General features: G+C 41.6%; 1 protein-coding gene across 1 annotated transcript in view; it reads left to right on the top strand.

The window, feature by feature from the left end:
- SNAP91 (synaptosome associated protein 91) overlaps positions 1–12,725 on the top strand; it is a 68,548-nt gene extending 55,823 nt beyond the window's left edge. The window contains exons 24-31 of the mRNA XM_053381390.1: positions 1,728–1,871; positions 4,010–4,159; positions 5,301–5,331; positions 6,320–6,431; positions 7,758–7,838; positions 8,752–8,856; positions 10,668–10,770; positions 11,233–12,725. Of these exons, the coding sequence (XP_053237365.1) occupies positions 1,728–1,871; positions 4,010–4,159; positions 5,301–5,331; positions 6,320–6,431; positions 7,758–7,838; positions 8,752–8,856; positions 10,668–10,760 (716 nt within the window). The 3' untranslated portion in view covers positions 10,761–10,770; positions 11,233–12,725. The remainder of the gene's footprint in view (positions 1–1,727; positions 1,872–4,009; positions 4,160–5,300; positions 5,332–6,319; positions 6,432–7,757; positions 7,839–8,751; positions 8,857–10,667; positions 10,771–11,232) is intronic.
- The last annotated feature ends 11,046 nt before the right edge of the window (positions 12,726–23,771 follow it).

Below are 23,771 nucleotides of genomic sequence, written 5' to 3'. Positions count from 1 at the left end.
GTAGTTATTTGCCTAAGATGCATGTCCAGAACAGAATTGTCTGTATTTGCACACCTCTAAAGAGAACACAAGAAATGCTATTCCAAGGGTGCCTTCCTGACAAGAACAATATTTCATCAAAGCCAACCTTTCATGTTTATAGTATAGAGGCATCCTTTTCTTGTGGAGGCAGTTCCACCTGGACCTCTAAAATGTATTGCAGAAAGTCCTTTCTCACAATGCATCCATTTCACGGGCTGCTCAGTAGCAATGCTCTCTGTTATTCATTATTAGTAGCAACGCCATTAGTAAGTAGCACGTTTACACCATAGATGCAATTGTGCTTGCTTTTTTTTGACTTTGATTAGGCTTCAGCAATAACATAAGTAAAGGCAGAGCTTTTAAAGCATGAAACCGGAGGTGCCAAACATTTAGTTCTTGATTCATGCAGCGGCAGATATAAAAAGTTGGAAGTGTAGGGGAAATCCAGGCCCTGGGTCTGGGTCCCTTCAGGCCTCTCTAGCTGCCCCTCAGAATTCTCCCTAAGTTACACCCCTCAATGGACCCGATAGACGTTCTCCTTGAGGGCTTTTGCACAGCCAGATAGTGCCCTTGAACTCTGATAGCACCTCTTGCTTCCCTGGTTGAAGGATAGAGAGGGGTGTGTTTAATGTGTATAGAAACTAGCCTACTGTACAAAGCTAAAATTTGCATCCATTGCTCTGCCCACCACTAGCAGGTCTCCCCTGGAAGGCTGCCCAGAGGATAATGCAGCCCTTGGGTTGAAGGTGGTTTTCCACCCCTGCTTTGGCTTCTAGTTCTTGAAGGCTTTTATGGCTTTATCAGACCCTTAGTAATAAGACTGACTTAAGCCTTCTTAGCTGTATTATTTTGCCTTGCAGCCCAAAGGAAGCACATTACTGCTTCAGCCCTCTTCTCTTGCCTACTGCCAATTGTTTATTTTGCTCAAGTTAATGCAATGAGTGAAAATGGGGTTTATAATTGAAATGTGTGCACAAATATACCCTCCAGCTTAGATAATTGCTAACTAACTCATGGCTGCTACGCAGATGATGATGTTTACGAATTTCTCAGAACTAATGCACTAGAAGGGCAGTAAAAGGAGTAGCAAAATATTGGAGTGCTCTCTGATTCAGAAAATGTACCTTGATAGTACAGTACACAAATATGTCAAAAGAGCAGGATAGCCATGTGTACCATAATGTGTCCGATGAGATCATATGTCCTTCACTGTATTATTCCTAGCCTGGGACACTTGCAGGCTCCAAACAATGAATAAAGCTGGTCTATATATTTCGCAAGTGATTATATAATTATTAGAGTTTCTTTTTCCCTCTAATGTAGAATCACAGCAAATGGTCAAAAGTAACTTTTGAGTTGTTGGCAGTAAGTGTGCAAGCTCTTACATCAACCCTTATCTCAGCTCTAAATTGATCTTGCAGCAATTAAGTACTGAAGGGAAGGAAATGATACAGCAAGCCACTTTGATCCCTAATAGTTTGATCAGGACAAGAGGGGGTTTTTTAGTATTAAGTCCTACCATAAAGTGTTCTGAGAGGATGGATGTGCAACAGTCCCCAGTTGTTCTGCTATGTAAAGCAAGAAATAGTACCATGTATCCAAAAATTTGCTTTGCCCCTTAAGAGTATTCAGATCTGTGTGTGCTGGCCAGCTTTTAGTAGTTATCTAATTACTTTCTCATTTCTCCCTCCTTCATTTTTCCACAGGTTTTGGGGGTTCTTTTATTGCTCCTTCTCCTTCACCTTCCCCTGTTACTCCAGCTCAGGCTAATATACTACAGCCCAATTTTGAAGCTGCTTTTGGAGCATCACCCTCACCTTCTCCTGGCGGCACTTCCTTTGATCCCTCAGGTGACTTGGGGTATTTTGTTTTTGTGAACAAAATGCTGATTTCATTTATGAGATGAGATGCTGTTACAACTCTACCTGATGTGCAAAAGGGCATTCAGAAGGATTTCTTTGGAGGCTTAAAAATTTTCTGCCTTGTGCTCCTTTGAAATGGGTAAACGTTTAGCGCAGTGTAAATTGAAGCAAAGTTCCTGTCACGCAGTTGTCTTTCGTAGGGTTTAAACACAGATCAAACCAAAGTCCTCTCTTTGCATGTGCATGTTTGTTTAAAGGAAACTCCTGAAACTGCAGACACTTTGTACTGTTTATTCAGTATATGGATGTGTGGTCTTGCTATTTTTGCTGAGCCTTTTCCAAGCGTGCATGGCACAAAAATGTTAGATATAATGGACTTCCAGGGTGTTCTTCCCTTGACATAAAGCTTAACCTTTCATCACTGCTCTGTCGTTTTCTGTTTGTATCTCTTTCATTCTATACTTTCATGCTGGGGCCTTGCTACAAATTTGCAATTTGGGTGAGTTCTGCAACAGAATAAATAAAAACAAAATATTTTAGTATTGCTTTGCTTTATTTGATCGCTTGTCGGAGCATAGTGCAAGTCGGCTTACTAACATTGGCATGCACATCTGATGTGAATAGGTGTACTCACCATGTAATGTTGGTCTGGCTTAGAAATTGCTACCTAATTAGGTATAATGGGATGAGATCCTCTGGGTTGTGGTATATTTTTCCAAATGTGATATTTGAGCTGGAAAAGTTAGGCCAATCCATGGCAATATTATATTCTTTCTGATACCTTCTAAAGCAAAACTTTTAAAGGAAAAAATATAACCCACTATCCTAGCTTGTAGATGTCAGAAATGAAATACTTTTGTGGTTTGGAAAACTTACTGTGCAGTTAGTTTTCCAATGGACGTCACAACAGGCTTATTGATACTTCTGTCCCAGGAATTCTTACTACAAGTTATCTTCTCTGGCTTTCTTACCCTTGTTTAATGTTGAGCAGGTTTTATGTTTTCCAATTTTCTTTGCACCCACAACTATCCATTCTTCCTGACACACTTAATGTGTACTGTTACAAGAACTACCTAGACAATCCCAAGGAGAATTGGCCAAATGTTTGCCATAAAGTATGCTGAGATAGAAATTAGAGGTCAAAAATTCAAGGAGATATTCTGAAACTTCCCATGTTTGCCTGCCAGAAGCAATAAAACCATTGCCATATGGTGTCCCTAATTTTCTCTTTGCCATATGTAAAAACTAAATGTGGGGTAGTTCAGATGTTTTTGAAGGGAGAAAGATTAAAAAGTTGGCTACAGAGAATTAAACTTAGGGATATCATAGTTATTGAATGTAGTTTATGAGAAGACTATCTGATGGCAATTCCTTCCACATCTGCAATTCTGCAGCAATCACAATTCATTTCAGTAGTTACCTAACTCCATGCTTTCTTTTCTGGTCTTAGAAAGCTGATTGGCAAGTGGACTGTGATACCTTGAATTCATACACAAATAGAGGCCTACTGTCTAGTTCAGTTGTTCTTCCCACCACAGGGAAAAATGAAGGGATGGAGTGTGCAAGCCTGAGACCTACTCCTAACCTCTCCCAAGGACTATCCTGGGGAGAAACAGTGTCCAGACAGACGCCCTGTTTGACATTTCAGAATGTAACAAAGACCCCATAGAAGATTCTTGTAGTATAATAATACGTGGTCTTGTCTTGATTTTTTTAAAAAAACAACAACAACCCATAACTTCATTTCTCTTTCCATCTGAATTCATGGTAATGGTATTGGAAGCTAAGCAGTGTTGAAATGCAGGGTATTCTACATCTTAAGAGGTTTCCAAGGTAAAATACTAGTCATTATTTGGATCTTTTCAGATTATTCATTAGAATAAATTATATACAGGATTAGAGTAAGATTCAGTGTGTTAGCCAGATAGCTTGCATGCATGCCTTCCATTGGCATTACATTAACATTAAATCTATGTGATGGTGGTACTAAGATCTGTAGTGATTGTATGTGTTACGAAGTTCATGGTTTGACCATTTTGGATGTCAGTTGCCTCAACCCATGTTAACCCAGGCCGTGCTTTACAAAAGATTGGTGCCCTAAACTACTGCTCTTTTTTAATCTACAGTGTTTGATGGCTTAGGTGACCTCCTTATGCCAACTATGGTGCCATCTGGTCAACCGCTCTCTGCTTCAGGAATAGCCGCCTCTTCTACTTCAGCTGCAACCAAAGGCATTGGAAGTGATCTTGATTCCTCTCTCGCAAACTTAGTAGGGAGTAAGTTTGGGAAACTTCAGTGCTTGGAAGTGGGTTTCGCTTTGTTTTTTTCGGTGACCCATGGTGTATCGTACTAATCAGTTGGACATGATTTACACTCTGTGTGCCTCTGTTGTGTATCTCTTCAATAGTTATTGCAGAAGGATGTGTTTCTTCCCCTATAGGAAGACAAAGTGATGAGGTTTTCATTTTCTGTGTGACAGGAAATTCCTGTTCTCGTCCTGAACTTGTGACACTGAAGCATATACAACACTTTTTATATTGCTGAGTTGGCTCAATTCTACAAGTTAAGCAAATCACTTGAAGACATTTTTTAAAAAATTAGATAGTAAATGGAAGAATAATAGTTCAAATAAAATTACTCACATTCCTAAGAGTAGCGTTTAAAGTGAGAAGTAGAAAATTAAATTTGTGGTTACATGGATGGCCAGTAAATGCTACCTAAAATAAGCATTGATTTCTGGCTTTACCTTATGCTTCAGAGATTAACACTCAGATGACAGTAATAAAGGCCATGTGTTTGCATGAAGATGCCCAGAACAGATAGGATTATGAAATTGCATCTCAGTGTTGCATCTGTCCTTGAATAGTGTGAGAAACCTTTTTGATATATTGTACGTTATTTTCATTTCAGTCACTTTTTTATAGCTGAATAAATGCTGCTTAAGTCTGTTGACCCTTAATGATTCAATGAGCTCAAAATTGCATTCATTAGTCAGTGGTTTCATTAAGTCAAGAATGGAGAACCTGTGGCCTTCCAAATGTTGAATCCCCTTTCCAATCATTCCTGACAACTAGTCATGATAACTGGAAATGTTGGGAGTCCAACACCATCTAGAGGAGAGTTTCTCAAACGTGCATCTCCACCTGTATTTGTACTACAAGCTAGGAGGACCAGTGGTCAGGGATGGTGGAAATTGTGGTCCAAACCTCAATCTAGAGAGTCACTGGTTCCTCAGAACTGCTGCTAGATGGCAACTGAACCAATTCTCTAACTCATAAAGCTGTCTTATACCATGTTCCTATGTATCAAATGATCAGGCATATTTTGGTCATTTGTAAGAACTGTTGAAATAGATGTTGATATCTTTATATGCAAGTTGGGCAAAACTGTTTTCAAATTACCTTTCCATCTTTGCAGATCTTGGAATTTCTGGTACAACATCAAAGAAGTAAGTAGCTAGTAAAATCAAAATCCCAGACATGAATATACTGTACTTTTTACTGACTGACTTTGCATTTGTGGTGCTTCTATTTATTAGTAGTATTTTTAATGAAACTTCTGCTTCTGCTTCCCTATAAACAGTGGTGGAGCTTCATGCTCTGGCACTGGGGAGCGGAGAGCAGGGCTGGCGCGTGTCCTGGGGGTGGGGCGCGCCGGCCGCAGGGGCAGGGCGCCCGGAGGGGGGGCAGCCACAATGGCACCCTACTGGGATTGCGCTGCTGGGGGCGGTGCACTCCCCTCACACTCCTCTTGGTTATGTATTCTTTTAAATCCATTCTTTGGAAAGATGACAAAAACAGAATGGTCCTGTCAGTAAAAACCTGGTCTCTTATGGCAGAATGGACTGCTAGTATTTCTCTCCACAGTTTCATAAGTGAAAGCTTTATGAATTGCTGTATTTTCCATTGCATACTGAAGATTAAGGAACATTGTACAGGCATACCTCAGAGGTGTTGCGGGTTTGGTTCCAGACTACCACAATAAAGCTAATATTGTAATAAAGTGAGTCACACACACACAAAATTGTTTCCCAGTGCAGGTAAAAGTTATGCTTGCATTACACTGTGGTCTATTAAGCCAGGCCCCCAAGGCTGCAGGGGGGGGGGGGAGGGAGGGAAACCTGACTCCAGCGCTATGCCAGCTGCACTCCCATGGCCAGAGAGTGGCAGCGGTAGCAGGAGGCTTCCTTCCATTGGAAGTGGCAGGCTGCCTACAGCTGCACCCGTCTCCTTTTAAGGAGCAATATCTGCAATAAAATGCAAAGTGAAGCACAATAACATGAGGTATACCTGTATTTCATTTTGTAATCTAAAAGCCAGTAGTAGTGCAAATCTAAACATTGCTTTTGTTCCAGCCCAAAATATTGCACTATTTCCAGTTCTGTCCCTTAGCTGGTTGGTTGATTGATTAGCATTCAAAATCATTGTCTGTTTTAGGGGAGATCTTCAGTGGAACGCAGGAGAGAGGAAGTTGACAGGAGGAGCCAATTGGCAACCCAAAGTAGCACCTGCAACATGGTCAACTGGCGTTCCTCCAAGTGGCCCAATGGTATGTAGTGTTGTTGATACTTCTTATTTTTAGTGAAATGCATATGAATTGATCAACTGTTTCAATAGACTCTGCCACAAGCAAGAGCTTTGTCACCCTAGAAAACCATTATTTTGGGCTGGATTGTCTGAAGTCTGTTTACACTAATGTTAGAAAGTTTAGGAAATGTATATCCCATCCTACTATTGTTTAAATTATGTAGTTATCTTATCATTTGTTCCGGGAGCATAACACTTCCTTAGTGTTTGAATGAAAGCATGTTTTCAATTTATGCCTCCTGTACCTTTAGTATAAATGCTTTTGTTCACTATACCCAACCTTATTTCAGAGAATAATCCAGAGTGCTAACAAACCATGGGAAGCTAGAATATTTGTTGAAATCACTGTTGTTAATAGTGTTGTTGGTTGTTGTGAAACAATCCACCACCTTGGGACAGCAGTCTGAAATATAAAAGCTTTCAAATTAAACAAGAAAATATTCAGCCAATATTCTAAAACAGTAAAGAGACAGGGCCTGGCAAATCTCAATTTATTCTGTGGGGTAGGCACCACTCCATAGAAAGCTCTGCCTCTGGTTGCTGCCCACTGCCTGACTAGCCTGCATAATCTGAAACAGAGTGTCCAGTGATGATCTGGGGAAGAACATATGGGAGAAACCGTTTGTTGTGGTCCCCTGCCCCCAAGTCATTTAAGGCTATAAAGCACCTTGAATTGAGCCAGGAAATGAACTGGCAGCCAGTGCAGTAAAAACAAGATAAGCATGGTGTGATCAAAATGCCTAGCTACAGTATCCTAGTGCCACATTTTGCACCTCTTGTCATCACATGGCGACAGTATGGCCAGTTCAAGACCCAGCATGTTTCAGAGTTCTAGATTGTGGCAGTTTAGTGGAAAGGGGTTGCACACAAGGCGGGAACTGGGGCCAAAGTCACTGTGTTCGGATCTGGCTATGAGCCTGTCTGCTTGAGAAACAAGTGAATAACATAGAGAAGTTGAATATTTTCAAAGGTAGCTCTGAATAAACCCAGAACTTTGTAACATTCGACAAACTAAATTGATGACTGTATGTTAGGTTTTTTTTATTGTATAACTGTAAATCCTTGAGACTTACGTGAACAAGGAAGAGGAGGATAATTGCTGGATGACAGCTTTTAATACAATTAATCTGTCCTGTGTTGATTTAACTTTGGCAGGATGTGGAAATGGCAGGATGGGCTTCTGTAACGAGTGTTGAACAGTGACTTAATGTTGGAAGTGAGTGTGTGCATGCGTTCATATCTGTATAATCTGTAATCAGTGTCTGGTGTTTGTTATTCTGGTTTCTAGACAGGATCTGGAGCTCCAGCAGGTGCTGCCCCTCCTACATCAGGTGCCCCCCCTGCACAGCCTGCACCAGGATTTGGGATGGTGAGTGACATTTAATAATAGAGATTGTACTTGATCAGTTATTTTCTTAAAAAACAAAACAAAAAAACAATGACAGGAAGGGTTGCCACCACCTGCCACTTAACCTTTGCTTCCTTTTTAAGTTGCTTATGGCCAAGACTTGTATATTTTGCCCTTTTTTATATAAAAAAAGTCAGCATTCAGCAGGAGGAAAAACAGAAGTCAGCCCACATTACCTTTTTTGTAAGCTTGCTTAACTTGGATATTTTGCATGCTTCTGGAAGGAGAAAGAAAACTATGCAGAACTCTGAAGCTCTGCCCCAGGAATCTTTCCTTGGTCCTGCCTTCTTAGTTTTCATCAGACATTTGTCACACATTGAAGTTTATCATTTGAACCTTGAAGACCAGGAACACGTTCCCTTTAAAAAGAATACATCTGATGCGAAACGATGCACCGAACACCAATTTCTGTGCTTGTCACTGCACAATACACAGTGCACTGCATAAGGAGTTTGCTGGGGTTTGCTAACAGATTACAAAGGGCGTTGGTCTTCATCTGGCTGGTTAGGACTCAGTAAAGGATCACAGCCTGATCTAAGGTGGCAGCACTACCACCATACTGATAGATAGTAAAAAAAAGAAATAAGAAGAAAATAAGTCCCACAATGCATGCTTGGGTTAAAGGTGAGTCCCAGGTCTGAAAAAGTTGACAACTACTGGCAATAGGGTATACAACCTACCTGAAGTGTGCATTGCTGTTGTTGAGATTTGATTTTTGTATAGTGGAACTCTGGCACACTCATTGGACTGTGCATACCTGAAAGGATGGAGGCTAGCAGTACCTGTCTTGCCAAGATGTTGTCAGCCAGCTAAGACACAAGCTTGCCTTGTTTGTACTGCATGCATCATTCATTGTTCTCTTAATACTTCCCAGCAACCTCCTGGATCAGGTGTTCCAATGATGCCACAGCAGCCAGTTATGTACGGACAGCCTATGATGAGGCCGCCATTTGGAGCAGCTGCAGCAGCTGGTGCACAAGTAAGCACTAACAATTTCTCTCTAAAAGGTTTTTTTGGAGCAGCTTAGCTTTTATGTCTCCTCTTTTGCCCTGTGACCCTCTCCTGTATTTTCAGCAATTTACCTTTTAAACTCCTTTGAGTGTTTTAAACATTTAAATTATTACAGTCGTACCTTGGAAGTTGAATGGAATCCGTTCTGGAAGTCTGTTCAACTTCCAAAATGTTTGGAAACCAAAGCTTGGCTTCTTGATTGGCTGCAGGAAGCTCCTGCAGCCAATCGGAAGCCCCGTCGGATGTTCGGCTTCCAAAAAAAGTTCAAAAACCAGAACAATCACTTCCGAGTTTCGATTGTTTGGGAGCCGGAACGTTCGACTCCCAAGGCGTTAGACAACCACGGTATGACTGTATTCCAATATATTTTGGCTTCTATGCAGAGCAGTTGCATTTGCATGGACAGGCAGAGACACCCCCCCCCCAACCCAAGGCCAGCTCCCACGTGGAATAAAGACACACAACACTGTGTTACGGGATTAAAATTGGCCACAACTTTATTTAAGATTCAGATGTAGGGAGACCTTGGCTTAGGCCTTGGGTGTTTATCCCTCCCAGTCCCCAGCCGGGGATCTGGGGAACATCAGGGTTATCCAGCTTGAGTGGGGATTGGACTGTCTCTGGAGAACGTCTGTTCAAGCAGGGAGCCCGCCCCCCAATTCGCCACAACACGGGGTAGACCAATGACTCCCCTCAGAACAACCCCTTTAACGGGGAACCCTGGGATCGCTGCTGCAGGGGGGACATGGGTCACCGCTTCATCCCTCCCTTTTTAGGGAAGAAAGACTAAAGGATTCCACCCAAGGCCTGAAACCACCAAAGTTGTGACGTTTTGCTATGGGGAAGGCAAAACCAGCCAATGCAGGAAAATTCCTTTCCGGCCCTTTCACAGCAACCAATATGTAGCAGCACCAGCATACCTGTGACAAAGTTAACCTGCAAAAGAAAGCTTTACTGAGGGAGGGCGGGGTGGGAGAAGCTCTGGAGCCAACTGTGACCCCCCAGGTAAGTTCCCCCTCTATTTTGTGGGTAGGGAAGTCCCACCCCCTACCTGGCCAATTCCCCTGGCAAAGCTTCCCCCACCGGGATTGGTTGACTGTCTGAGGTTGGGCGGGAACTTCCAGGTATCCAGCCGGGGTGGGGGGCGATGGCAGACAATACTGCTAGGAGCCGTGTAGGATCAGGGGTGCTGCACGCGTCCATGCAAAGTACACTCCCCATTTGATGTGGGGAGCAGTCATTCTGTAGTAATACAAAATGCTTGCATGCACTTTCCTTTAGCAGAAAATGGGTTTATTGCACCCATTTTCTTTCGTGATTGAAGATGCTGTCCTCAATACAAGTTAGGTAAATAAATCGTCAAGTAAAAATAAATAAATAGCAAAATGCATTAGTTTGTACTCAACATCATCAAACTTGAGAAGATAAAGTTCCTTTCTAAACAAAACAGCATTCTGGGTCAGGGAGCCACTATCTCCTCATTTGTCTTCTATCTTACCTGCCAGCACAACTTAAGTGCCGAAGTGTACCCGCTACAGTGTGTTCCATCCCTAGATACGCTTAACTTAAAATGTGTCTAAAATAAATTACATTTGTGGGACAGGGTGTAACATTGGAATAATTTTAATCTTCAGATTATCTATTGCATCTTAATTTTGTTCGTACGTGAATCCTAATATTTATCTTACCGTTGTCCTTATACTCTACTCTTCTCTTCTCTCTCTCTTTTGTTTGTGTGTTTGTTTCATGCTCTTCTTGACTGATGGGAAACCTGTTAAGCTCTCTCCAAGTCCTACACCTGCCACTCAGAGTCCCAAAAAACCACCATCAAAGGACCCATTAGCGGATCTTAACATCAAGGATTTCTTATGAACTGTTTAAGGTATAGCACTGCCGGACCTATTTACTTACTTGAACTTTCTTTTCTGGCATTTGCTTAGGTGACTGAAGTCAAATAACTAATTGTTCTTAGGTTTGGAAGGTTTTAGCAGTGGGCTCCCAAATATTACTGGTTCCTTGCGCAACACCAACATTTGGTGCCCCCATGCCTCTCGCCTTCCTTCCCAAGTCATTGTTTATGTTAGATCTTACAATGATTTACGTGGAAATTATTCAGTTTGGCTATGTATTTTTTTTTATTGTTTATGACTACTTTTGTTATGTTGTAAATGTATTTTTTCATGTTGTAAGCCGGATTGAGCATGGTTTGAACTATGGAAAGGTGGCATACAAATAAAAATTATGTTTGTATCTTGGTAATGCCAGATCATGAAACTAATTCAAATGCTTGTTGCTTAGTTTTTCTCTTTTGCTCTCTCTCTCTCCCCCCCCCCAACTTCCACAGCTGTAGTTTTCTGTCAGGATAACTGAAGATGCAAGCTTGGAATCTACAAACAAGACTTTTGTTGCTCGGAGTTGTCTAAGTGAGCCACCACTACCAAACCCAGTGCTTACAGATTTCTCTCCTACTTCCAAAACGTGTAGCACAGCTGTGAAAGTGAACATTAGGAATGTGTACTATCTTAGTTGTTATCCCTCTTCTCTCTCTCTCTCTTTCTCAGTTTGTGTACTTGGGTTATTATTTATGTGTTTTACAACTTTAAACAATGGATGTATGTTTCTGATGCCTTCTTAGTGCTTTTCTGAACCTATCCAATAGGGGCAGACTATGCAGCTGTTGTGTGGTGAGCCATTTGGAGCGATGTGTCTGTGTTTCTGGAGGTCTCCGTGTAAATAACTTTGGCAAACCTTCTAAATTTTTTCCCTTTTGAAGTCCAGTTTCTCTTGTATATCTGTTATACAAAATAATAGTGTAATGATACCAAGGTAGTAAGAAAAAAACACTCTCAATCCTACAAACTCTTTTTGTGTGGAAAACGTTTCCCCCCCAAATGCAGGTTTCTGAATTTGTTGTGGAATATGTTTTATTTTTGTGGCACTGTACATGTTAAAGATAATTTTAAAAAGTAATATAAAAGAGAGCTCCCATTTAATACATCTTCTTTCAAGTTCCTTTGCAAATAATTTTTTTTTCAAAAAAAAAATTGAACATACCTTATCAAATTTATTTTAAAATATTTAAGGGACTTTTGTTTCCCATTTTAAAACCAGCTTATTTATCAGCTCTTATTTTAAATGCACTGAAAATAAGTAAAGGGCAAGTTCCTTGCCATGTTGCTAAGAGGGGGAAAAAATCCTAGCTGGGCAGACATTTTAAGGATTGTCAGGTTAATTAGGTCGCTCAGTGTATCTGTTGGCAAATCATGAATAATTTTTATTTTATTTTTTATTTAGCTTTTATGTACATCAGTTAGTTTGGTGCTTCTATGTATAAGCCTTGGACTAGTAGTGTTTTTTCCATTCCCATACACCGCTGTGTATCTTCCGTACTGTCTGTGATTAGAGGTTGCACTAAACTGGAAAACTGCACCCTTTACTGTAAACAGAGAAAAAAATTGTGTTCCTTTAAACGTTTTAGTTTGTTCTCTCATACTGTTTGTGCTGATGGCTTGGCTTAAGATTTTTGACTCCTTAATAAGGTCACTGTTGATCAGTGTTACAAGTGGCTTGGCAGCTCTTTGTAAAAGCATATTAGGTTGGAAAGATGTTCACCTAAGTCTTTCAAATTAACTATTTAATCAATATATGGTACCATTTTTAAAAAGTGGTTGTATCTGAACTTATTGTGGGGATAACATACACTGTAATGACAGAGAGTTAGAGAGAGAGAATTTCAAAGTGGGTTTTCTTTGTATTTTGATTTGAGAAAAACCCAGTGCATGTGTACCCTCTGAGATGCAATAAAACACCTTGATCAAAGTAAATTAAAACACAAAAGTTGTGTCCTTTGATTGTTGCTCTGACTTCGCCATTTGGTGCTTCTCGTAGGGACACAATAGCTGCTGACTACAGTTTGACATGCTTGTTCAGAGCAGGAGAGGTCTTGCTCTTTGAGTCTGCTGGCATTTTAAATCTGACAGCTGCTAGAGAATTCTCGAGCCTACTAAAGCAATTGTGACTGGCATTACAACCATATGCCTTTTTTGCTCAGAAGTCAGTCTTGCTGTATTCAATGAGGCTTACTCCCAGGAAAGTGAACCAGAAGAAGGTAAGAAGGTGAGGAAAAGGGAGGTATATGAGCAATAGTGAGAGAGAGTGTGATCTATGGATGCATGGGGTGTGTTTTGAGAGTGAGAAGGAGCAACTATGGATTTGAGGGGCTGGGTCTGACCCAAATCCACTCTAGCTCGTGGATCACAAGGTTCTGTCACAAAAAAGTCCCATAAGCCCCCACCATCACCCCCCAAAAAACCCCGCACCTTGGTCTATAATAGTACCAGAGAATACAGTGGTACCTCGGGTTAAGCACTTACCGTATTTTTCGCTCTATAAGACGCACCAGACCACAAGACGCACCTAGTTTTTGGAGGAGGAAAACAAGGGGGAAAAAATATTCTGAATCTCAGAAGCCAGGACAGCAAGAAGGATCGCTGCACAGTGAAAGCAGCAATCCCTCTTGCTGTTCTGGCTTCTGGGGTAGCTGCGCAGCTTGCATTTGCTCCATAAGATGCACACACATTTCCCCTTACTTTTTAGGAGGGAAAAAGTGAGTCTTACAGAGCAAAAAGTACGGTAATTCATTCCAGAGATCCGTTCTTAACCTGAAACTGTTCTTAACCTGAAGCACCACTTTAGCTAATGGGGCCTTCCGCTGCTGCTGCGCCGCCGGAGCACGATTTCTGTTCTCATCCTGAAGCAAAGTTCTTAACCTGAGGTACTATTTGTCAAACAATAGGATCAATATGGACCGTCGTGAATGACCTGTGAACGTAGCTTCAAAAACTAGCACTGGATATGAAGTAAGTGGTAATGTGAACATACCCATAGTGACCAGAATTATATATACATAGCTATTGTTCAGTCATACAATATATTATAGAGACATTATGAGATCGATTGTTTTTGATGCCTTGCCAATAGCAGCTGCATATTGAGTCAACACTTCCATTGCACTCTCCACCACAACCCCAAGATACCTTTCCTGATTAGTCTCACTGCTAGCTCAGACCTCCCCCCTTCCTCTTCTCTGTGTATAAAATCGGGGTGGGGGTTAGCCCCATGTGCATCACTGCTCATCTCTTAAAGTATGAACACATCAAAAGATGTAGTCCCAATACAGATCCTTGGATGAACCCCAATTCTATCTTCTGCTTTGAGAAGTCTGCATTTATTCCTACTCCCTGCTTCCTGTTATTTAACTAGTGAGCAATCCATAAGAGGACTTCTATATTTATCCTATGACTTTTAAATTCGCTCAGGAATCTTTAGTGAAGGACTTTAAAGTCCAGGTAAAGAGTGTCCACCGGTTCGGTCTTATCCATATGCTTGTTGACACTCCTAAAGGTTAGTGAGATGGGTCGGGACTTTCCAGAAGAACATGTTGCTACTGCTTGATCGTTTTATCTTAGCACTTTTCACCGAAGCTTTCCTTAAACAATGTTTTTCATCAAAACAGGCCTGTAATTGCCTGGATCCCTTTTTGAAAATCGGCTGCTTTCCAGTCCTCTGGTGCAGAGGAGAATGTAGCATCAGAAGCTGCCATTCTGTTCAATTGAATGATCCAGTAATGCGCAACTCAGGCAGAATTTAATTTCTAGGTAAGTAGCTAAGGCAGCAACTCATTTTCAAGTGGGAAATTTTCTATAGGGTATAGATTATTTCACACATTCAAGTGAGAGATTATGTGACTGTAGTAACTATTGGTCACCATAGTGTTGCAGATATTTCTGCGTAAAGCTAAGCCATGCACAGAATTGGGAGAGTCAGTGAGCAGGGAGATTCCCAGGCCTGTGCTTAAGAACCCCAGAGTCCAGGCTGTACCGTAAGAGGAGTTATTGGAGAAGAGGTGGGTTCGGCTATCCCCAGGGTGAGTCTGAAAATTGTATTTTCAGGCTGGTGATTTGGGGACAATTTTGGGCCTTGAAGACATAGTTTAATGCTCAAAATTAAACAGGTCTGTTCAGGAACAAATCCCCTTAATTTTGGTGAGCCTTGGTTTCTAAGTACAGACACCTATGATTGACACCTTAATCACGATTTTTCTAAATAATTCTGCACTGCTGGGCTATGTAAAAATCAAAGGGAAAAGTTATTTGTGTACGTGTTAGGTGAAGGATACTGTGGAGTTCTTGGACATTTAATCCCCTTGGTCAAGTCTGGACATGTTTAGGTTGCATTATTGGGAATTACTGCAAAGTGTTGAGAGCGGACCTTCTTAGCATACTTCTATTTTAATCTTGAGATAGGTTTTCAAGATACAGGTGGAGTGGTGTTTCTAAAAGTCTGGCTCCCAATGTGCTTCTGGTTCAGTCATGTAATGAGGGGCTCCCCCCTTTTCCTGGGCTTTTCACCCAGTCAACAGAAAACCATTGCGGTTGTGATGCCGCTTTAAAAGACTGGCTCGCTCCCTCTTGTCTTTTCCTTCCCTGTATGGTACTCTGTTTAAATTGGATGCTTATGCGTATATTGACATTAAAAATGAAACATAAAATATAAACTTGCTGGCTGATCTGTTCTTGCGTTTTCTGCTGCAGAGGTCTTGAAAGTGGGGTTAGTTTAAGTGGACAAGTGGTCCTGTTTCAAAATGTTTGAGAAGCAGTGAACTCAGAACAGGGTTTTGGATCTAGGGCTGCCCTCTGCTGGGTATATAATAAAAATACTTAACACAGTTAAGGTGTGAATCTCCAGGTTCCTGGTTCAATATTAATCCTGATTTGCTTGCACAAAGCTAATGGTTAGAAAAAGGGGTGTGTCAACACAAGGGCCTTAGGCTGCTCTTTCCATGTGTGTGTTTGTGTCTTTGTGTACATGAGCACTTTCCATTTATGCCTCCCAAATCTTTTTTGATGGTTTCCTATTGACATTCGTGGCTGCTGTTTGAGGGGATATATTTCTGTGGTGTGGCATGGTGCGTTGTCACCTCCCCTAAATTAGTATTTCCTCCACCCACAAAGATGTTCACCGGTGTGCATGACCTTTTTTAAAAAAAGCTACCCCAAAACATGTTTTTTTCTGAAATTCAAAGTTTTCACTCTATTAGATTTTCACAGAATCATAGAATTTCAGGGTTGGAAGGGTCCCCAAGTGCCATCCAGTCCAGCATGAACTTCAGCCAAAGAATCCCAGACCTCTGCCCAAATCCTTCCACAACTCTCCAAGAGAGCACCCCATCACCAGCTCTCAGTGAAAGAACCTTCCCGTGTTCAGCCAGAATCTCCACTTCCCCCTGGACCTAGTTTTGCCCCTACCATAAACTATAATACCACAGAACAGAACTAAAAGAACAGTAAATAATAATTTTAAAATGTGTGCGTATTGCTCCAAGTAAGGAAACCTGAACTGAACAGGGAGAAAGTATGGGACAACACTTCAATGAGGAGGATGTTATGTGGACACCATGGAAAAAAAGAGAGACACGAGCAACTTCAAATCCACATTAAACTCTAGTGTGGATGAGCCCTAAGTCTGGTTTTTCTTGAGTACAGCAATACCTCGGGTTACGAACTTAATTCGTTCTGGAGGTCCGTTCTTAACCTGAAACCGTTCTTAACCTGAGGTACTACATTAGCTAATGGGGCCTCCTGCTGCCATCGCGCCGCCAGAGCACGATTTCTGTTCTCATCCTGAGGTAAAGTTCTTGACCCAGGGTACTACTTCCAGGTTAGCGGAGTCTATAACCCGATGTGTTTGTAACCCGAGGTACCACTGTATTCATTCTGATGTGTTTATGGAGTAGTTATACTAAGTATACATTTTGATTTGCATGTGGGGTGTTTACATATCTTCTTGTTCATTATTTATTCACCCAGCACATATTAATGTAAGTAATTCATCCTGTCACTTTCTTGATTTCAAAAGGCTGTGGTATTTTGTTTGAAAGTGGATTTGTCTCTCCAGGGCAACAGAGCATTTCCCCCACTTTAATTGTGCAAACCTAAATTTCCAGCATGCATTTGAATCCCTGCCACAAAGTAGTGACAGCCTCGAGGCAATCTGTATGTTGCGACTCTGTCCATGCTTCTGTGTTACCAATGATTTTCTTCACAATACTAGAGTTAGAAGAAATTCTGGAGCCAGCAGGTGGCAGTCTGGAACTTGCCTTGAAACTGAAGTTGCATATAGACAGAGCCTAATAACTCAACCCTACATATAAATGTGAATACAGTGGTACATCTGAATGCAAACGGAATCCGTTCCGGAGCCCCGTTCACATCCTGAAGCGAATGCAACCCGTGTCTGTGCGTGTCGCGATGCGCCGCATCCGTGCATGCGCTTGACGTCACTTTGAGCGTCTGTGCATGCACAAGCGGCGAAACCCGGAAGTAATGCACTCCGTTACTTCCGGGTCACCGCAGAGTGCAACCTGGAAATGCTTAACCTGAAGCCACTTCAACCCGAGGTATGACTGTATGTTTGCAGACTTCGTTTTAGTTGTTGTGTGCTAAAATCAAACCTCAGTTCTACCCATGCTTGGATGACTGGTGGAAATCTGGTTATCTTGCAAAGATACGTAAAACTAAAACTGGGATCAAGGTGTTACTTTGTGGTATTCTGCAAGAGAAATCCCAAGAACTTTATGACAAGCAAGAGTACTAAGTCTAGCAAAGCAATAGGGAGGTATTACCATCTTTCTCCTTACCCTATGAAGACCTGGCTCAGCCTTCCCTCATCTGGTGCCCTTCAGATGTTTGGGATTTCATCATCCATCAGCCCAAGACAGTATGGCCAATTGTCAGGGATAACGGAAATTGTGGTCCGAAAATATCTGAAGGGCACCAGGTTGGATGATCTAGATGATCCATGAGCCACATTTCATTGTCTTGATCCAGCTAGGGGTTGTGTGCAGAAGTATATTTCTATACATGCATCAAAAAGAAGAGGGCCATTTTCAGTTGTGCTCCACCCTGTGAAAAGCTCTCCCAAGTGAGGCCTGCCTGGTGCCAACACTAATAACTTACTTTCCTCTTCACTGGGGTATTTGCTGGTATTTCAAAAGGATTTGAAGCTGATTGTAAGTTGCCTAGAGACTGCCCTGTGTTAGATGACAAACAGATTTAAATCACCATCCTAATACAGTGGTACCTGGGGTTACATACGCTTCAGGTTACATACGCTTCAGGTTACAGACTCTGCTAACCCAGAAATAGTGCTTCAGGTTAAGAACTTTTGCTTCAGGATGAGAACAGAAATTGTGCTCTGGCGGTGCAGCGGCAGCAGGAGGCCCCATTAGCTAAAGTGGTGCTTCAGGTTAAGAACAGTTTCAGGTTAAGTACGGACCTCTGGAACGAATTAAGTACTTAACCTGAGGTACCACTGTAATCAATTAATAGGTGATCATCAATGAAATTGAGTCTTGCTCAATAATTTCAAAGTCACTTAAGGACTTCCATTTGCTCAATGGGGCTTTTCTTTTCACCCTCTCTTCCGCACACATTACCTGAAATTGGCTTCATCATAAAGAGGAAGCAGGGAAACCAGAGCTTGCTGTTCCTGCCTTCTCTGGAGCACTGATAAGGGTGGCCCTTGGGTGTTGTAGTTTTTTCAAGGGCAACAGCAGTAGCTCTGAACAGCTGCTTGGGTGGAGAGATTGGTACTCCTGTTACTGAAGGCTGGTTTATAAATTGCTTGAAGGAATACGTTTGGTCCCTCATCATCCTTTCTCCTATTCCTCAAGTGCTACCACAATTTATCTTAGGTGGGCCATATGCATACAATCCCAACAAGAATGTATTTTATTGTGTTATAACTCTGAGGTCACATCCACACCACATGTTTAAAGTGCAGTTAATTCACATGACTTCCCTCCCCAAGAATTCTGGGAACTGCAGTTTACAGCTCACAGAGCTACAACAGCAGCATGCTTAGCAAACTACCGTTCCCATGATTCTTTGGGGGAAGTCATGTGCTTTAAATGTCTGGATCTGGATCTGAAACCAGCACAATTTCACCCAAGGTTTTTGGCCTGAAGTAAAAAGCAGGATTTTGTGAACCTGACACGCAAAAACCAGATTTACTGTGCTATTTCATTATTCGGGCATCTAAGACGCAGCCTTTATAGCAGATTGGATTTTTCACCAAACAGTTGGTTTAAGTGTTGTGGCAAGAGTCCATATAACTTAGCTGTTTGTATATATCTCAGGATCTTTTGGACCTCATGTGCCTTTTGCTCATAAGTTAATATTATGGTTTACTTGTATCCTACCCTGTAATTTTAGTATGGTTTTCAATTTTTAAAAAAGTTTTTTTTTTTTTGGACTTTGCCAACAGCTAAAAGATGGATTAGGTTTGTTTTGAGGTATTTTTAAAAGCTGTTAAAGAACACATGAAATTTGCCAACATATTACTTACAAGCTTATAATTGTCAATTCTTTTTTTGGGAAGGGGCGTGTTTGCTGCAATGTGAGGACATCAAATATAGTCCTTGCTGTCTCGTGTACCGTTCACATTCAAAGACAATTTGGTAGGCAGGGAAGAGTAGCTCAGTTTCTTTATATTGCCAGTGATGTTTGATGTCAAAATGAGAATTTACATATGCATAAATCTGTTTTTCTTTAATTGTTTTACCTCACATTGCACAAAGTTATGTTTTTGCAATGTTTGAACATGTGTCTGGATGGGAATAGTTTCCTTCCCTCTTTACCCTTTGACTGTTGTTTTTAACATATTCTGTGTTTTAGTGGTGGCACATTGTTATGTACTGAGTTGAATAGGATCCAAACTGCAGCAGTCTGATTGGTCCTAGAACAATAGGACCCAAAAGGCAGCAGTCTGATTGGTCCTAGAACAATAGGATTCAGAATGCAGCAGTCTGATTGGTCCTAAAACAATGCAGCAGTATGATTGGTTGGCAGGAACTACCCAATCATGCTCCAGATAGAAGTGAATCCACAACCTGATTGGCTTACAGTAGAATTCCGGAATTAGCCAATCATGTGCAGCCCATTGTGTAAATAACGTATATAAAGCAGATACTTTGAGGGGACATTCATTCATTCCTCCTCACCACTATGAGCTGAATAAAGAGCATGAAATCACTTTGCGACTCTGAGTCTATTTCACACATTGTTGCTGCTGTTATAATGTTATTTGCGTAGCTAACAGCACCTAATAAAAAAATCACACCATTTGCTCCCAGAGCAAGCAGGAGAGGTTCTTGGAAAACAACCTACCCTTTCCTCTTCTGTAGAACGAGAACCAATGTTGTGCCCTCCAGACATTGTTGGACTACAAGTCCCATCAGCCACTGACAGTAAGGTCAATGGTCAGGGGTAAAGGTATTCCAGCCACATCTGGAGGGCACCACTTTAGCTTTTCCTGAACTATACAAACAAGGGTAAAAACCAGAGGATTCAAAATACATAGGCCAGCAATATAGGTAGAAGCCATGTCATATGCAAGTTCTAACAAAATAAACTAAACAATGTGAGAAGTTGCCATGTGGATATTTCTGTATGTAAGTATGTCAAAAGTGTGCTACAGGGTAGTTTACAATAGAAAGACGATGTAATGACTCAATCATGCTTTGAAGGTAGCATAAAAACCAGCCCTAACTCCTATTAAAATGAGCATGGCAAGCTGTATTGATTCAAATCATGTAGGCATCTGAAAGTGTGTTTGGTGGTTCAGAGGGCTTTGAGACATGCTTACATTTATAATTATTCCCAAATGAAACTAAGCAACATTGGTCACCATTTTGAAATTTGAAAATATTAGGAATGCCATGTTCAGAGTGTCAGACATTCTTTATGTAATCCTTGTCCCTAAGTGATAGTAAGTGGTCTGAAGGTGTGGACATGTGTAGTGCTTTGTGTTGTCATGGTCAGATCACCATCGTGAAATTTGGAATGGTTGTGGGAATTCGCTCAGCAAAGATAACACACCCATTTGAATGGTGTGCATCCGGTGACTAACGGATTGCTCTGGGGCAGGCCTGGTCTACCCATGAGGCAAGGTGAAGCAAACAGCCTCAGGCTACAGGATCCTCAGGGGCAGCAGATCCCATCTTTATTCCTCACCTTGTTCCTGATGTTGATTTTTACTCACCTCTTCTCCCCTGGTGGTGCCAAAATGTATTGGATCGGCACTGCTCTGGGGATTTTCCAGCAGAGAAAGCAGTAATCCTGTCAAAGCCCTGGTCTCACTGTAGGACATTGAGATGAGATGGGAAGTTGACATAATTGCTTCTGAACATCTTCTCCAGCACTGCGTAGTCTTATCGTCTCCCTGGTATTCTGGGAGGCTGTGGGTTATGAAACTTACAGATATCCAATGACTGCAGCAGAAATTTACCCTTTAGGCGAGTGCCAACCATACTATCTATTTTTAAGAAATAAATAGGGGGTGGTAAATAACATTGTTTATGAACAAAGCTTAAATTACTGAGGCATATTCCTTGAAAGTACTTTCTGAATCTATATAGGGTTCAGATCATAGGAAAAGGATCACACTGCTATAAAACTATCAACAGATCCTTGCTTTCTGAATTATGCATGTGTTCTTCAGTTGTATCACTTAACATATTCTTTTTGAAATTACATTGTCTCTCAGGATGTCCATGGATAGTTCCAGACTCTAGCAGAAAAGTTAGCCTCCAAATATAGCCCCAAAAGCAGACTCCAAAATGAATTTGGCCCTGGGTTCTGCAGATGTCGCCTTGCCAGCTTGCAGCTGCTAAGAAGAGCTGTCCACTGTGGTCTTGACACAAGCAAAGTACATGGCTGCACCCAGCTGTTAGAAAGCCATGTCATTTTCAGTCCAAAGCAGCCTATAACTGATGTGGTTAGAGGGGCAGACGCAGGGCCCACTTAGACTTAGCCACTTGTCACGTGCCTACAATGTTGTCTCCACCTTGTATGTTAAAATTAAAGGCTGGCTTTTCCACTTTGGGATGAGTACTTCAATCTGCTGCCATCTGAGTTGCTTTCACTGACTTGGTACAGATGTAATGCTTTCCGAGATTACCGAACCATGGTTTGGTGACAGGGAGAGCCTTGTGGGCTTGCAAGTTCCATCCTTTCTTCCCTTTTGTGCAAAAAAAATGATGCTTTAACAAGACTGGGATTTATTTGACTGGACTAACCAGAGAATGAAACTAGGGAACAGTCACCATAACCATACAATCAGAGGTGGATTTAGGGGGCATGTGACGGTTCCCTCAGTGGCGTGCAGTCATTTCACCTCTGCACATACAACCCTGAGATTCTTTCGTATGAGACCTTCAGGGCAGGGTAGCCGACTAAATCTCACTATTGCACAACGGGTGAAAGAAATATGTTAAAATTTAAGAGACTTGTGGGATCTGTAAGCTGCTCAGAGCCAGTCCATATCTTTGCCATGCTTCACATACAGAAGGCATAGCTGGAAGTGAAGCAAAGTTGCTTGGCACTGGGCGTGAGATAGCTTCAGGACATGTCCCTACCTGAAGGTTGCAGCAAGAGGAGCAATAAACAATTGGGAAGTGGCCTGGTCACTGCATCCATCTGGGAAGTGACTTCCTGTCTGATCTTTGCAGAGGTTAATTCCTGTTTGAGAAGTGTGCTAGCTTGCCTTCCTCCACCACCGTAATCCATGACTAGGAGGGATATATTCTGAAGTAGGGAGTCTGCTGCACTTGTTTAGGCTTCAGAACGTGGACACTGAAAGGGTCTAAATTGCACAAGGAGCCTACACAATTACAAAAAGCTCCCCACTGCAGAAGTTGTGCCACCAATCTGTGGAGGGTTAAGGGAACAGCAATAAGGGAAGAAGGAAGGTAGAGCTAGCATGCTTGTCTTCACTCTTCACCTTTGCACAAGGCATTTAGGATATCCAAACAGGGCTTCGGAGACCTCTTGTTGATACAGACTACCCTACCTGTCTCTGTTGCACCCAACCTCAACTGTACAGGAGGCAGGCCTCACAATGTGGCTTCCCATTGAGAACCAAGCCTCTGTTGGTAGAAACAAATGGTTTCTCATGAGTTCTCCTTCTAGTTTATGAAGGAGCTGCTTATGCCTGCAAAAGGTGGCTCCAACATAATAAATGGTGTGTTCTGAATTGCAACTATTGTCGTATTGGAGGTTCTCTTCCTTTCTGCTGTATGTTTTTAGTAACAGTTTAGTAACAGCACAATGGGCCTAGCAGTGTAAAGGTTTGAAGTCTGAGGCTTTTTATTGGTATATAGAAATGAAGGGTAGCCATTTAATGCCTGTTCTGGAACCTGTTTAGTTTCTTTTATTATTTATGCCAAAGTTTCTTTCTTTTTTTAATCACTCCTCTCCTCAGAAACCAGATCCAGATGTGGAGTAGGCTTCGGTGAGTAATCTAGAGCTGCCTTTGGCAAGCGTGTTCTGTACAGAAGTTTTCACAAGATTTATGTAAATCTAGAAAAAATAAACTAGCCAGTTTAAAGCCACCCCTTTTAAGCATTTATGAGGTCAGAGTAGACTCTCTGTGTAATGCTATTTCCCCATACAAAATGCTTAATCAATGCCCTTATAGTTCCATTAAATCTCTAGTTTTTTGCTGCCAAAAGCAGCAAGCTCTAAGGGATCAGGCGAGGTAAAGGCTAGTCAGTGTCAGAGGGCTGCCATTCTTTTCATTCTGTATTTAACAGCTGCATGACAGGCAGAAATCCAGCATCTGAACTTCCTCCCGCCAATGCATAATTGGATCAAAAATATTTCCTATAAACACACACAAACTTTCACACACACAGACACACACACACCCACACCCAAACTTTCAGTGCAAAATTAAAAATGTACAATAAAAATGTGCCTAAAATGGACACAAAATCCTGGCAAAATAGATTCTTATTTGAATCTATAGTATTTAAACATGCAT

This window comes from Podarcis raffonei, chromosome 3 (assembly GCF_027172205.1).
Source record: "Podarcis raffonei isolate rPodRaf1 chromosome 3, rPodRaf1.pri, whole genome shotgun sequence".
In the NCBI taxonomy this organism is placed as follows: Eukaryota; Metazoa; Chordata; class Lepidosauria; order Squamata; family Lacertidae; genus Podarcis; species Podarcis raffonei.
The sequence above is the reverse complement of the archived record's forward strand: the minus strand, read 5'-3'. Positions and strand labels throughout refer to the sequence as shown.